The 16566-nt window shown below is 36.0% G+C and overlaps 2 protein-coding genes across 2 annotated transcripts in view; one reads left to right on the plus strand and one right to left on the minus strand.

Moving 5' to 3' along the window:
* LOC144432106 (uncharacterized) overlaps nucleotides 1–16566 on the minus strand; it is a 109612-nt gene that overhangs the window by 52133 nt on the left and 40913 nt on the right. The window lies entirely within an intron of this gene.
* Nucleotides 6711–14262, plus strand: LOC144432112 (membrane protein BRI3-like). Its single transcript, XM_078120192.1, has 4 exons — nucleotides 6711–6982; nucleotides 7747–7806; nucleotides 8707–8830; nucleotides 9638–14262. The coding sequence occupies exons 1-4, from the start codon at nucleotides 6946–6948 to the stop codon at nucleotides 9768–9770; spliced, it is 354 nt and encodes a 117-aa protein (XP_077976318.1). The 5' UTR covers nucleotides 6711–6945; the 3' UTR covers nucleotides 9771–14262.

Here is a 16566-nt window from a genome sequence, read left to right on the forward strand (position 1 = left end):
TACTAAGTCGCACTAATCAAGAATATAAGCATCCCTATGACGTCACATATATTAAAGAAGCAGTAATATCAAGTATTATTCTTATGCAATGTATTAGCATTAAAATGCAATTTAGCCTTTATTTGTGCAGCACTTAATGTCGATACGCGGTGAAGCCTTTTGTATGTAAATATACCAGGCAGATTTTCAAGCCAAATTTGCAGTTTCTTTTCAATCAATTTCATACAACTTTACTTGAAATCGCAAAATGTTCGCGCAAATTTGGTCAAAATTCTGTTTCGGGGACCAAATCTATGAGATAAATCTGATATTTTCAGACCCACCCCGTATAAATTCATGACACAGATAGATGTTATTTTGTCCTTCTTTAATTGGACTTTCTTCAAAACAAATCACTACATGCCTATCTTTTATTTTACTGTTTTCTTATTTCTTTCTGCAATAAAATGGGTCTGACCCAAAGCTTTTTGGTTTTTTTGGAAGCGGTAGTTATAGTGTCTCGTTTCTATCTGCAAGTTCATTAACCTCAAATCAACACACGCTATTTGCACGCAAATTAAGAGGCTTTTACTGCTATTATTCAGTATGCACAAAAGTAACCAATATAATCAAACAGCGAATAACATCATACATTAGAACCAGAACCAGTCAAGCCGGTAATGTCAAGAAATATCCTCTAAGAAAATGTTACACTAAACAGATGTTTGTTTTACTGAGCAAGAATATTTTAGGGCTGAGTCCTAAATGATTAACAAACTTTGTGAAATATTACAACAGTATAATATATTATCGGAATGCGAACAAAGTTTAACTCGAAGACATGGAATTAGCATTCAAGCAAAGCGTTATATAATAAGACGAGTCATGCCTTGAAATCGTTGCAAATGCGCGAGAATGAGGTTTTACTCCGCAAACGGTCTGTTGATAGTGCGCAGTTGCGCACCTTAGAGGGAACCTTAGTAATGTCCTTCTGCCCCCCATGTAACTTGCGCAGGACTAAACCATTCATGCAATTAATGATGATCGAACCATGAACACTACAGTTGGGAAGTCTTTCATTTTGAATGATAGTGGGATAAGAAAACCATAGAAACTTCACTAGCGCAATGAATAGAACAAAAAAATTACTATTTACACATTTTTATCCTTCCCTGATATAATTATTCTGTATAGACTCAATAAACGTGCAATTGGACTATATCGCCTGCTTGTTGCCAGATGTTCATACTGGTATATAAACAAAGATAGGTGCTCCTGAAGTATGCGCACCAAAATGGCGCACAACCAGAACTCCTGGTTGTGTACCAGGTTGGGGGTTCAGGTCGTGCGCCATCTTGGTGCGCATACATCAGGAGGTCCCAAAGATAACCCTGGTAGCGACCACTTGCTATTTTCACTGCTATTGGTACAAGAAGTCAATCAGGTTGATGATCAATCAGGCCTATGGTTGACATTAATCTTCCAATTGTCACATCCCGCGTGGGGTAATTAGCGGCGGCGCGATAACGAGTTGCGGCATATATAGGGTTACCATATTTTTTGGACTTCAAAGCGGGACGCCTCCAAAGACACGACCCGTTAGCTGTGATACTGTAACTTTACAGTTTCCGATTTTACTACATAAGCCTACATTTTAAGCCATCCCGGCTGTCTTCATTGAACATATTGTCATCGAGAGTTCATGCGCATATTCTCGGTCTAAATATCGGGTTCAGTTCGAAAAATAGAAAGGAATAGACGCTAACGATACAAATGATCCGAATTTTATTTTTTTTTATTTACAGCACAAGGAATTATGAAATAGTCTGCTGTTTTCAAACATTGAGAATTTACTTATTCGCTAAGCATGATTTTCTGTAGATAACACCATCAAAAAGACGTTGCTCAATGTTACATTCACGTGAACGTCCGAACAGGACCAATTAGAATTGATTTTACATGTGATACGTTCGCTAACAATTTTAGCGGGAAACAACGAAACAAACAAAATAACGAATTCACAACGAAACAAACAAAATAACGCATTCATCCTCAGTAAGTAGACTAGCGTTGCGCTACACAGCAACAATAGTAACGAGAACATGTTCGTGTATTTTGCTGAATGGCTGAACGCAAAAGCGGGACTTTTGGCTGACTTGTCGGGATGGCGGGACAAGACGCTAAAAAGCGGGACTGTCTCGCCTAAAGCGGGACGTATGGTAAGCCTAAGCATATACCATCGGACCCCCTTTTTCGCCCTGATTAAAAGCGCCGCGGCAGCCTACTAACAAGTATTTTCCGGTATCTTTTGTACAAAACCCCGCCACTAATGCAAAAATGCGAGACTTGGGGAAAACACCCCCGTCGCGTTTTTAAGTAAAATAATTGTGACCATGTAGGCTGAGGAATGATTTGGAATTTTTCATTATTAGCGCAATCTGCATTAATAGGCCTAACTGGATAATTACTAATTTTTTTATTCTGAGCGTCGGCGGGGATATTTTTTTGAGGAACCTTTGTAAAAAAGATGCAACAGTCTTTTCAAATGTGCGGTATTAAATATAGGTTCTAGTACCTGATAATTTTGCTTTATCTGCTTATGTGTTATGGTATTGTAAGCAAGGATCAGTCTTACCTTGAGTCGCGCGCCGGCGGTAATCCAGAATATCTACGCTTTCAAATATATCCCCAAGCTTGACTACGGTTGAGAGTGAATGACTAGTTGAAGAAAAAACTTGCATAATCATGACAAAAACGATGGTATATACAGCTAAACAGAGGGCAGTTAAATAAAGGCAAAACTAACCTTAAACAGACCTTACCAGAAAAAGCGCAATGGACACCGATGTCAGTCCTGTGTGATGTCACAATTGATATGTGATATAACAAACGACAAACCTGAGTTGCCAAACCACCGCAAGCCTGGGTCAGGTCGCTCTTATATTAGTCCAGCGTATAAGACCTCAAATATGATAGAATTGTGCACTCTTGGATGAAAGCATGAAACTTGGCACACATGTACAGTAGCATCTCCTGATCAATTTTGGATATGGTGCCATCCAGGAAAATACCTCGTTGCCATGGAAACGAGGCATGATCCGTATTGCTATTAAAGGGAAATAAACATTACTTTAGGAAAGGATATTTTCAAGATAAGTAAACCGATGTGTATATAAGAAGTGAAGAATATGATGAATACGGCATAACGAAAACTGGCTAGCTAGTTCAAATGTTGGAAATTTTTTGGAATGATAATTGATAATGTGGCACCTCAGTGCGACTCCACAATATGGAAAAAATCATCTAACCTGGTACCGTAATTCTGTATCTATTTTGTAAATAGCCGATGTGCGATAAGAGCGCATTGTTTGGCAACGTAGATATGCGATCCTCTGTGACATCACATATATGTGACAGTTACAAAATTAGTCAGTATTTTGAAAAGTAATCGAATAGCTCGCGGAGCCCCTGGGTTCCTCTCGCGGAGCCCTGAGGCTCCGTACGGAGCACTTTGAGAACCTATGGTCTAGCCCACCTCTTCATGCACCCAATTCTGGCAACTTTGGTTGGGCATTTTGGCATTTGACTCCATCTATAATCAGCTTGACAATATATTTTTTTATAAAAGTTTATCTTTACTGTTCACTCCCATTTATAAAATTGATCAATTTGGCAGTGGCAATCATCCTAAATTTATTAATATGGTGTGGCAAGTAATTTTTATTTATTTATTTTTTATTAACTACCAGTATGTAATTTTTCATGTTCCCTTTACTTAATAACTTCTATATGGTTGTGTGTGTGGGTGCGTGTGAGCGTGTGTGAAATATTTCAATTATTTTAGGTGAGTGAACACGTACCACATCTTCTTGGCAAAACCTTCCATCTTATATACATTCTGTACGTTTTAAACCCTATCTAAGGTTTTGTTCGCTCTCCTGATTTCATAGTCAGTTTTTATTTATTTATTTTTACCATTCATTTTATTGTTTTGCTGATTATGGAGTCGAAATAAACTTATACTTATACGTGCCCAATAAGGTCGTCGTGCAACCCTGTCCACGTCGCATGCTCGGCAAACTGGATAACTGCGTTGAATTAAGTAGTATCATGAACATTTTTGAGGCAAGGTCAAAAAACGATGTAGGACCAAACGAAAGCTTTCAATGAAGATTTGATTTTCTTGAAATAAGAATGTGGCGTAAACAGCGTTGTAACGGATGAGTTCATCATAAGGCCACTCGTTATCAATGCAATAACGTGATTATGAGTGTATATACGCTAAATAGTTAGGTAGTCAATTAATTCCTTCGCTGTTAGTCAGCGAAATTTAGTGCAGAACGAAACCGCGTGATCTGTTCTAGAAGAATTGTGAACTATTTTAAAACCGCGTGACAACGATGCACCAAATTGACCGATCACGTGAACTGCGTTTTACATTCAACGAGAATGGATAACGTACAAAAATACCATCAAGAAAAAACTACTAAGAAATTATTTTAAAATTTGGTGTCGGGCGACTCCGTGATGATTCATTTATTTGTGAGAATTTTCGTTTAAATTTTAACTTTGTTCGTAATAATTTCGTAATTAAATCTCGGACACAGTGTGGCTCTGAAGAGCAACGGTCATGTGAGACAAATTCATAACAAAGTCATGTGAGCTATGTTTTAATGTTGCCAGATTTTGACAGTAATTAGCGGTAAATATATTTGATAGACTAAACTAAGTGGTATCTACAAAAAGATAATTGATGTAATATGACAAATTATAGATATAAAAATTAATGAGCGTTTATATAATATATATATACCTAACCATGTAAAGTTATATTTGGAATTGTCTCGTGCATACAACATAATATGACATAGCTATAATAAGTTTTGTTGATGAAAGAAACTCATTTCCGTGTTAAACGAGTTACGGTACCAGGTTAGCTTCAGAGCTTGGGGGGTTTTAGGGTTATTTCCGCGGTCATTGTCAAGACGTGATCGGGAATGCGTTGGTATTTTTTACAGTTCCTGTTAAACATAGAGGCTCCTGTGCTATCACCAATATTTATGTGAATTGGATTTTATATAATACCGGTACCACGGGTTATGGTTGTTAATACAGGTGCCGATACAGCGATAAGACTGCTGGACTGTAAGATAGATAGTTTGGACTGTTATAGATAGATACCGCAACTTACAAGGGTGTAAGTAAGGAAGTCAAAATCTGTGACATCTACAGACATTGGCCCGTCCCAGACCTGCAGAGTGGATTCCGTGACAGGTGCAGGCCCGAGTGCAGGAGTGCGTTATTTCTCCCCGAAAATGCATGCTAGTGAAATCCATTATGCGCGCTGGAAAACACGGTACATGATTGCTCGTCAGTGACCCACCGTTATACAGTTATATCTGACAGTATGAACGGTGTTGAAATAAGCAGTGCTAACAGGTTCAAACATTTGAAACTGACCAAATTTTCTCCTCATTTATAGGTATGTTACAAAAAAATTAAAGTTCATCTGATTTAAATAAACATTGCACCAGTGGATAGATCTAAGTGAAAATAAGAAAACAATACCAAGTATGTGAAAAACGGTCAAGAAATCACGGAGATATCGGCATTTTAGTAGGGCATTTTTTCCATAAGGATTGTATTAGGCCGACTCAAAAACTGTGACCGCAAGAATGTCAAACAGATAAACAACAGAATGTATCTCGGCTATTTTTAGAGGTAATCGAAAAAAAATTAGGAACGAAAAGATATTGTGAATAGAAGAACTTAATGCAACAAAGTTTACAAATTCTTTTCAACGAAATTAGCTGCTTTCCAATTAATTATGTACGAGAAAGTCTCTGAACTTTACATAACTTCTAGTCGGCAACGACATTCCCACTACGCAAGTCCCCGCCTACGCGGCATATAAACTGATTTAGCGTTTTTCATATCCGACCTTAATTCATGAACAATTAATTATCATTTAATATTCCTCGTATGATATGTACTGCGCTTAGTGAAACGTAAAACGAGAGAAATCGCTGCGAGGAAAAATTTCGGTATTCAATCGATAACTGATGCGTGTTGACAGACTCGTGCTAGGATCATACTGTGCCCTGAATTAATTTGTAGCATATCGTAAACGTGTGCGAGTTAATCTTTTTTTAATAAGAACTTTAATGAATATGTAAAAAGAACACATATCAATCACCAATGCTTCGATGTGCGTCACATCTAAGAAATATTGGGAATATTTTAGGATTGTATTCTGGCAACGGTCATTGAGGCCGCCGGAAGATTGTCGCAAATCAACACTGGAGTTGTGCATATTAGTTTGACAGTGCCTCATTGCGAGTAATAATTAACAATGTTCTGATTGAACAAACTTCATAAAAATCGGTAAGTATCAAGTTAGGAATGACATACATGCGTCCATATAAATTTTATTGATGTTCATAGACAATATCATTAATTTGCAGTACGAATAACTTGAGCGTAATTTTTAAAATCCTCGAATGCTGGGAAATTTATGCGCTAATAAAAAATTTAAATACCAAATCATAGTTGTGTATTTTATCCAAGTTATGTCAAAATTTCATGGAATTCCAAACAACAGCAGGCAATCTGTAGTCGTTTTTATGAGCGGTATTCTGACACGGCGTAACGGTACTCAGCAGACTTGATGCGTACATTTTTTTGGCACGAAAAAGCGCGTTTTGTAACATTCCTACAATATATCGGTTTATTAACAATTGTTTAAATTTTTGTTGTTATTTTAAAGTTGAACAGAAACTTGGTGATACTTTTATCTTATTTAAAGACTTTCGATTTCTTCCACGCTTTTGTGAAATTGTGTTCTTCCATACTCTATCACTACATCTCTGAAATATCTGCCTATTCACTTGTGTTCCCTGAATGAAAAACCAACAAAGAATCTACACAAAAATTTTCATAATAGTCGACAGGAATTGAATCTTGAAAATGTCAAATCAACCTCCTCCATATGATGGTTATCAAGGTATGAGTTCTTCATCGTTATTTTGTATTTGTTCTTCTTCATCCTGAACAAAGCCTTAAAATTTATCGATTTTGACCCTCACAGATGTATTGAATGAAGTAAAAATACTTAATTAAACAATTACTGATTTAAAAACAACAAACCTGGTTAAGATATATTGAGAACTGACTTCATAACAATATTGAAATTTTAAGGAGACTGCATGGACGCCCTGTATTGTGAATTAATTATGGGCAAAATGCCCAAAAAATACTAAAAATTTGAGTAGCTATTGTTCAAGGGAGCAGAGAGTTGCTGAAACTTTGCCTGTTAAAGTATAATTGAAATTATTTGATTATAAATTTTTATCGGAATTGATGTAGTACTTTATACATATGGTAAGGGTAAGCGATTTGAGGTTTTCTTTTATAAAGTATTTATTCGGTGCAACTTCACATGCATACTTCATTTAAACTGACTCAATTGTGAGCAAAGTAATTGGCGACCACTTGAATGCCATGACCTATTGAAACAATGTTGTGGTACTTATGAACGCAGCAATGATTAAAAAATTGTATTGTAAGTTGTATGCCAAAATGACAGGTTATGCAAATTATTTGCATAAAAATAAGAGGAACAAAGCAAAACACTACTAAAACAGTTTCTAGTTATCTATGTTTAAGATTTGCCTGGCCCTTTTCTGATGACAGACTGTATCTAACTCCTTTTTTTATTAGTTCATATATCCATCCATTGCATTATACTTATTATTTTATTATATTTAGGTGGATACCAGACTGGACCTTATGGACCTGGGCCTCCTCCTGTAAATCCTGGTTATGGAGGTAACAAGTTGACTCTATATTAATTTGAATTTTTATTAAAAAAAATTTAAAATAGGGAATGACAATCAAATTCTAGGTTTTTCTTATTATGTAGCCTGTTCGTATTGAGTTTTGTTTTTAACTCGAAAAGAAAAATTCAAACTAGAAGGCATTGCAGCGATATTTTATATGGAAGTCTGGTTTGAGCAGTGTTCCCTCTAAGGTGTGCGCGTGTGCGCGCGCACACAGCTTTCAGAGGCTGCGCACACGCATAGATTTACTGCGCACAGACGTATTTCGATGCAATGTAACAATGTGCTCGGTTGGCAGGTTGAGAAATTTTGTTGTTGGCCCACTTATTACCCGGTTAGAACGTCAAAATTTCTTCATTGGTTTTTGCACAAATATTAGTCATTTCCAAAAAAGTGCGCACACACCAAAATTTCTGCGCACACATACTACAAAAAATTAGAGGGAACATTGGGTTTGAGTGTCTGTTTTTTTGTGACTCCTTCCATTTTGGCCCCCTTTGAACTGCTTCCGGGTGGGAGTCGCTGCTTTATAGTCTCAATATCTCTAGCTGCTTTGGTGGTTGCTCATTAATCAATATCTTTTATTTCTGTGTGAGTGCTTTTGCCTGTAACTTTGCCCAGATATCAATCTTCTTAATTTCTGAGTTTCTGTGCAAATTTCAAAAATCAGACACGGCTTCCTCCACCTCAAGTCCATGCATGATGAAACAAATAATAACTGGCTACCTAATCCCATACCAGTCATGAACAGGTAACCGGACGAGAGGTCGCAGTTTATCATATGATTAAGCAGTCTTATCGGATTCTCTCTTACCCGGATAAATATGTAAATCCGATCATATCTTTGAGCGAATTTTCTTGAAAAAATTCAAAAACCAATTTTTTTCAGTTGGAGATAAACAACCTCTTGTTCAACCGCAACCTGGCTATACAACGATACCGCAACATACAACGACCATTATTCATCAACCACCTACTTCTGTCGTTGTTGTTGGAGGATGCCCGGCTTGCAGGTGATATGAATTTTATTTTACAACAGAAGAGAATGTTCTCTTATACAGAAATGGCTAGGACTGTAAATTTTGTGATTATAGAGCGTGTATAAAGTCTTGAAAATATTTTTTTTATCAAAATCGCAATAGGGATTTATTGATACCGTATATTGTTTTGGCCCTTACATATGTATCCAATGAAGTAAAAATACGTATCAATTACTGATCAAAAAACAAACCTGGTTAAGATATTTTGAGAAGTGACTCCATAACAAAATTGAAACTGTAAAAGGACGTTATGTAGGTACATCCTGTATTAGTAGCTATACTCAATAAGTGTTTCAATTCTGAATTCTCAAGACATATTTAAGGTGTAAGAATTGTTTCTTGGTTATCCTCATCTCCACTTGAACCATGACTTCAGTCAGAAAAGCAGCGTAAAAGTGATTGATTTAGTAGCAATACCCTACTTTTATTAGCCCACCCTGTATAAGAGACTAAGTTGGGTATTAAATTAACTCACGAACTCAGGTCAAATAAAATCTGAAAATAACTGAAAGAAGAATTAAATGCAACTATTAATATGCTACAAATAGCTTTATCTTTGCTACAGATATGCCAGTAATTTAATAGAATACTGATATTCCAATATACTGAGTGCTGACATTTTTATTAGGGAAAACTTTTAGCATACAACTCTTGGTTGACATGCAACGAGACTGCGCGGGTCTGCTCTGAATCATTGGGAACTCGGGGTCTCTCTTTGCTCTTCAGTCATTTTTAAGACCCATAAAATAAATATCATTCACACACTTCTCTTTTTTTCAGAGTTGGAGTCCTAGAAGATGATTTTACATGCTGCGGAGTTTGCTGTGCAATAATTTTCTTTCCAATTGGTATCTTGTGCTGCCTTGCTATGCGACAGAGAAGGTGTCCAAACTGCGGCGCCATTTTCGGATAATTTGCTTTCAATTTCGCCAGAAATATTTTTTGTTAAATAAGCAGCGTTTGTTGTATTTATTCATTTATTATTTTGTCCCTTTGATTCATTTATTATTTCGATTTTGTTCATTTGATTTAATCAATTTTTTTTTTGCCTAATGTATTAATTAATTGATTGTGTCATTTAATATTATGATCCAAACATAAGATAAACATTTTATTTGGCGCTCCAGAAGTGTATGGACCAATATTGAAGTAACTAATTTTGTTCGCTTATTTCACATCAAGTTGTGTAAAGAGACTGAAACCTATATTCACTTGGCTAACACAGACAGTCCCTGAACTCGTAATAGAACTAAGATGAGGAAAATCGGAATGAACTTCTGGCCTAACCTGGCAAACATACTACGGGAGTACCCTATATTTTTACCACATCTAGGGTCTATATTAGAACAACAAATTATTATACGGGATGACTCAAAAAATAGAACCCGGGTCGTTTTAAACATATTCTAGAGAGAACATAACTTTTGTGCAAAGCGTCGTAGATTTCTGAAACTTTTGGATACAATCATATACAAAAAAAAGTTTGAGTGTTGAAGAAATGTTCTTCATTTTCGTAGAAGTAAATAAAAAATTTATGGTTTGTCTTTTTTTTTCTATGGATCACTCTGTATATTCTAATCTCGATGACATAAATTATGATGCCTCTTAACTCCCAGATGCTAAATTTAACCTCTGATTACTTTCATTTGCAAGAATTATTGAAAATTATCGCAGCGACCTCTTTCACCAAGAAATTTAAAATTAGCAAAAGGTTTTCTTCGCTCCTTCTAATGTTTGTTGCATAATTATGATTGATGATTTTGCTGTCGTGTGATTATTATTTCTTTATTAATATTAATATTATTCATTTATTTTTGATTCAAATATAAACCAGAAAATGGTGCCTGTTATTCCTCTTTATTCCGCAGTTAAAGTTTTACTCTACTTTGACAAAAATCAGTGTTTCTCAAACTTCCTAGTTCATGACCCCCTTGAGTGAGTTCCCGACCCCTTCTTTGCCTCTTGTCAAAGGGTACATCAGTGGTTTTCAACCGGGGTTGCAAGGAACCTTAGAGTTCCGCCCAGTGGTGGGATTCAAATTTTTTTCAGCCGGTTCCATCACAAAAGTCATATATTTCATCCGGTTCTGTTACAAACAGAACATTGACAGTAATCAGTAAAGCTAACCGGTTCGCTGATCTCATAAAATTCCTCGAGACGGTTCTATAGAACCGGTGCGAAACGGCTGAATCCCACCACTGGTTTCGCTTCCCCTAGTACAGTCTAGCTAGGGGTTCCGAAGGTTTCCATTCGAATCCGAGTGTCTGTATTATAACATATAAAGTATATTGTTCTACTAAAATATAACCAAATAGGTTTGCCACTATTATTAAACTCGCTACAATTTAAAGATAATTTTGTTTTGCCAGTATTATATACAGTGGCGTATCTACGTAAAATGGCGCCCTTGGCAAAGTCTAAATGCCCCCATTGATAGTTGTTTGACAATTTATAATGACTATGATTAAATTGAGATACTTGTATACTATTATTTGAGTAAAAATACGAGTTTCAGTTATTCCCAATTAAAATTATTTTATTGAAACTTTTCATGATTAATACTTTTCGACGTTTTTTGCACACCTGTTCAAAAAGCGACAATGGCACGAGCCATGGCTGCCACACCCTAGATACGCCACTGATTATATATTTATACAATTCAGACAAATAAACTATTGCACAATGGGTTCCTTAATCCTCTGCGATATTTTTTTTCTGAGGTTTCATACCGCCGGGTTGTGTAATATTATCCTGAGTTTCTAACTGCTGGGTTGTCTCTAAGGAGTTTTCGTTCACATGTGGTATTCATAAATGAAAATATACCTCAAATATCCAACTGGAGTTACATTTTTTTAATTTTTTTCCAAGTATATCCTCGAAGGGCTGGAGAATAGTAAATGCAAGAATTATCACATCTTGTAATAATAAAAGTAGACTGTCCTGATACCCCTTCACTTATCTGATATAAGTCAGCCAACCCTATGTTGAGAAACACTGATTTATATAGTAATGCCTCACTAGTCTAAAGAATTCTATTGTAAATATTTTAAAGTTTTTGGGGCCAGAACTAATGTATAAAAGATATGAATATGCTTGGGATTAGATATATTATCTATTTGAATCTGCAACCATCCGGCCGGTATGTGAATTTCGTAACCCAGTTGGTCATAGGCATCGCCACATATCCAAGGTCTATTCTATTATTTACATTTTTTCGAATCATCGTATGCGAGCAATGTATAAATCAGTTATTCTCGACCTTTTATGGCTCATGTCCACCTGCCGGAGGCTATCAGCACTGATGGTTATTTTGATTGGTAGATTCCAAATCCCATTATGTTCAAACAATTCATGCTCAACAAAGTGAAATAACATTATCAAGCAATGAAACTAGGAAAAACGATTTCTCTTGTAAAGGTAAAAATTGGTTCTGCTTTTAACATTGTATCAAATTGCTCTGTGGCTCTCTTGGGGGCCACGGCCCCCCAGTGGGGAATCTCTGGTATAAACACTCTAAAATTTTGGCTCATTCTTTTTTACATTCATATCATTCTTATATGATTAATAGAAGAATATCAAAATTAACTATAATTACTTGAGGCAACCTTGATTCTCAAATAATTTCCCTGGTTTTGATAAAGAAATACTAGAGTATTGAATTACTATTTATCTGGATGCTATTTATCGTGATTTTTGATTTGAGTTTGATTTGGCTTCGAATTGAAAGTCCAACTGTTTGTCATCATTTTTAGGCAATTAATCATGCTTTTTGCAGAAAGCATTCCAAATTTTATGTTGATTTTCTGTAAAAAATATCTCTTTGAACTTACTGTATTCCTGTAAGTATTTACTAACAGTCTATCCCTAGAGGTGTGCAACTGGTTCACTCAGGTGATTTTCTCCGTTAAGCATAAATTACTAATCATAATCGGACAGTTTATGTTAAAAATGTTGGTCACATGGGAAAAATACATAATGTAATTTTCCCCCTCTTTGGTGTGTTAATTCTTCAGCAGTTTTCACGGGTGCCTTTATTACTGTAAGGCTAAGCCAGAGCCGTCTCTTCATTTTGTGTGGCCCAGCTGAATGTCTGAAGTTGGTTATAAAGCCCATCGACATTATGGGTTGCACACCCCTTGGTATATCCTGTTTGTGATTTCTCATATAGCTATAATGAGTCTTCCAGTGTGTATTTGTTGATGAGATAACTGATTATCATTTCGAATTTATTGCAGTTGTGTTTTCAGTTTGAATCGTTCCATGTGACTTCCTTTTTTTTAGTCAAAAAGTATTTTTGATTAAAGTTTCCTTTTTGTTTATGCCTATAGACTGTCTATATTACTTTGTTAGAACGCACTGTTCCAGTCTGTGAATGACATAAAGTTCATGTATCTTAAATTTATAAATTTCCAACTATTCCTATATTCGACATGGCTGGTAACTGGACAAGAGTCTGTAGTTCGCCATGTGATTAAGCTGTCCCATCTCCTTTCATGTCTCCAGGTTAAATTTAAAAATCGTATCCAAAATATGTTGTTTATATGTGAATATATGTAGTTTAGTTTTCAAAGATGATTCACTAATGAGACCATGCTTCCAAAAACAATTAACTGGCAACTAATCCCATACACCACATGCACTGGTAACTGGACAAGAGGTCGTGGTTTCCATATAATTGAGCCGCCTTATCTTCTTTTCTCTTCCCCGGTATATATATATGTAAATCCTATCCTAAAGATAAGCCAAGATATATTAGTCTATGCCTGTACATCTTCTTGTTTCTTGTCAATTTCCAATTTTTTTGCTTCTATCCAGAATGTTATTATGGAAATTTATTTTTGAAATCTGGGGAATAAGATGTCCCAACCCTGGTTAACATACTATGGGGTAAGGCTTCATAGGTAGATAGATGAGTGTGACACAGTGGCACAATCATTCTATGGCCAATGCCTTTACATTGTCATATGTTTTGTCAGTTTAAGATGTTTTGACTTTTAATAGAATGCATGTTTGGGAGTGTTAGTCCATAAAGTTTGGCCTTAAGCCAGGAATTCAGACAGATATATTAAATTTTGGGTACTCCCGAAGTATGTGAACCAAGATGGCAGACACCGGAATGTAGTATGTGTAACAGGTTAGGCCACACATACCCATTCCGGTGTCTGCCATCTTGGTTCACATACTTCGGGAGTACCAAATTTTGCAATTGAAATTTTACTTTATCTGAACCATAAAAAAATATCGGATTTCTGTTCAAGTAAATTCTTTTTTTTTGTTCATAACTTGCATGGTTAATATTCTACTATTATATCATAGTTTGATTTTTTACTAATTATTACATCACCATTGCTCAAATTTATGTATTTTCTTTGTTTATTATTATTAAATAATGGCGCGATGAGAAATTGTGTGATAATTCAAAGTGAGCAAAACTACCAAAGGTATTAGCCTGAAAGAAATTAATAAATGCTTGGATAGGAAAAGAGGGGAAGATTGTGCAAATTAGCAATAAAATATCCGGTGCTCCCGAAGTATGTGAACCAAGTTGGCGCACATCCTGAACATAGTATGTGTGCCAGGTTAGGGTTCAGGTTGTGCGTCATCTTGGTACGAATACTTCCGGAGCGCCAAATATTCATTTCAGACATAATGTTGCTGAAAATTTTATGATGAGAAACTATTTTTGGTACTGACCTATTATTGCCCTAACATAAATTGTCTAATCTGTTTCCTTGGATTATGTTGCATTCGGTCACGAAACAAATAAAATAAATACCCTATCTTCATTTGTGACTATTATCACCTAAATCAGAGGTGTGCAATCTTCGGCCCGCAAAAAAAAATCGTGCGGCCCGCGGAAAAGTGATAATTTTGACGGTTTGCGGCTCGCGAAAGAAGTTTTTAATTTAGTTTAACCTGGTATGTGCGAGTAATTCAAATCCCTCTGCATTGCAAAGCCTATACCAGAGTCCAATTGATTATCTACGCCAGGGTGGTCCAAGGTTGTCAGCTCCGCGGGCCACAAAATTATTTTTGCATTGTTCGCGGGCGACAATAGTGCCAAGAATAGGTGAACAGTGCAATACAAAATAAACACTTTTATTGTGCATACATATAGTTAGCAGGCATAGCCATTCTAGGCTAATGGAATGCGCATTCGATTTTTAGTATTCTATGATGCCTATATTGTTAGCATATATTCCCTACCAAAAAGTTAGAAACCAGATAACAATTTAGACTGCCAAGCACATTATTCAACTTCGCAAGTTGCCTCAGCTAGCCATAACACTATTTAATTCAGTGACATTAGCGATGACAAGATGTCATTGAGGATGAGGTCAGATGAGGTTTTTCTGATTAATTTGTATGACGAAACAACACGAAATGCGATTTTTTGATTACTCTCCGAATGTGACGCGGGCCACAGATATTGAAGCGGCGGGCCACATGTGGCCCGCGGGTGAGTTTGGACCACCCTGATCTACGCTAATGACGATACAATTTCCAAATATCTAGCTTGTGCGAATCGAACAGCGCATGTCATAAGATCAACACCCTTAACTCTTTTTTGTCTGCAACTACTAGAAAGCCTATGCTAAAAAATGGTGCAGTCCGCGGTTTCACCCATTTATTTGTATCTGGTCCTCCTGTATTAAAGGTTGCACACCACTGACCTAAATTGAAATAAACAGAATAAAAAAAGAACAGCTCAGAAAATTTGTGATGACGCAATATCGGAATTTGACTAAAGCAAACCGTGGCCTTCATGATTTCATCCGTTTACTATGTCGGTTGTGAAAATTCAGAACTTCAATTTTGGAACTTTTGATGTCTCCGATCTCCATTGCATGTCATTGACATTGAACAGATTGGATCTGTTCGATGCCGAGGCCTTTTATCAGCAAAACGTACATTGCCGGAATTTTTACCATGTAAACATCGTTCTCGAGAGAGTACCTGAAAATGTATGCTTCCCCGAACATTTTTTCACAGCAGGGAATTGCTTATGTCGTACTTTTACGCCGAATGTGTAACATTTATCAAAATTTTCTTAATTTTTGCTACCAATGGTTATATTCGGAAAAAATGCGTGGTATGTAATGCACTCCTCGGCTCAAACTTTCTGTTCGCGCGGCGCTAAATTATCAGGGTAAAAAACTCAGGTTTGTAGGTTTATCTATTGATTCATATACACAGCATGTAAAATAAGAAACAATAAAATATTCATAATAAATACAATATTTCAAATATTCAATCGTGTTTTACCGTGTTTCCCCGAAAGTAAGACCTACCCTGAAAGAAAGACCTAGCCAGGATTTTAAAAATGATTTCAATATAAGCCCTCCCCTTAAAATAAGACCTACTGAATAACGCAATTTTTTTTTTTACTTAGTCGATAGCAATAAATTTCTCTTACATGTTTTAAATGATCGATAATTAATCTATGTTTTGCAGTTATATTGAAAAAACGTGTTATTTATAGGTAAATGGATATCGGTTTTCAATTTTTGTGATTCGAAAATCTCGTAATAATCTACTTTGCAATTTTGTTTTGATAAATGAAAATAAAAAACATCCCGCCAAAATAAACCCTAGTGTGATTGTTCCAAATACAATTGAAATAAGACCCTGTTTTATTTTCGGTGAAATGCGGTATTCTACCATATCAACATCGTTCTCGAGTACCTAAAAAGTATGTTTCCCCGAAC

This window comes from Styela clava, chromosome 14 (assembly GCF_964204865.1).
Source record: "Styela clava chromosome 14, kaStyClav1.hap1.2, whole genome shotgun sequence".
Taxonomy (NCBI): domain Eukaryota; kingdom Metazoa; phylum Chordata; class Ascidiacea; order Stolidobranchia; family Styelidae; genus Styela; species Styela clava.

Coding starts and splice junctions, on each gene's coding strand:
- LOC144432112 (XM_078120192.1), top strand. CDS start 6,946: ATGTCAAATCAACCTCCTCCATATGATGGTTATCAAG. Junction 6,983..7,746: donor TCCATATGATGGTTATCAAG/GTATGAGTTCTT, acceptor TATTATATTTAG/GTGGATACCAGACTGGACCT. Junction 7,807..8,706: donor TGTAAATCCTGGTTATGGAG/GTAACAAGTTGA, acceptor AATTTTTTTCAG/TTGGAGATAAACAACCTCTT.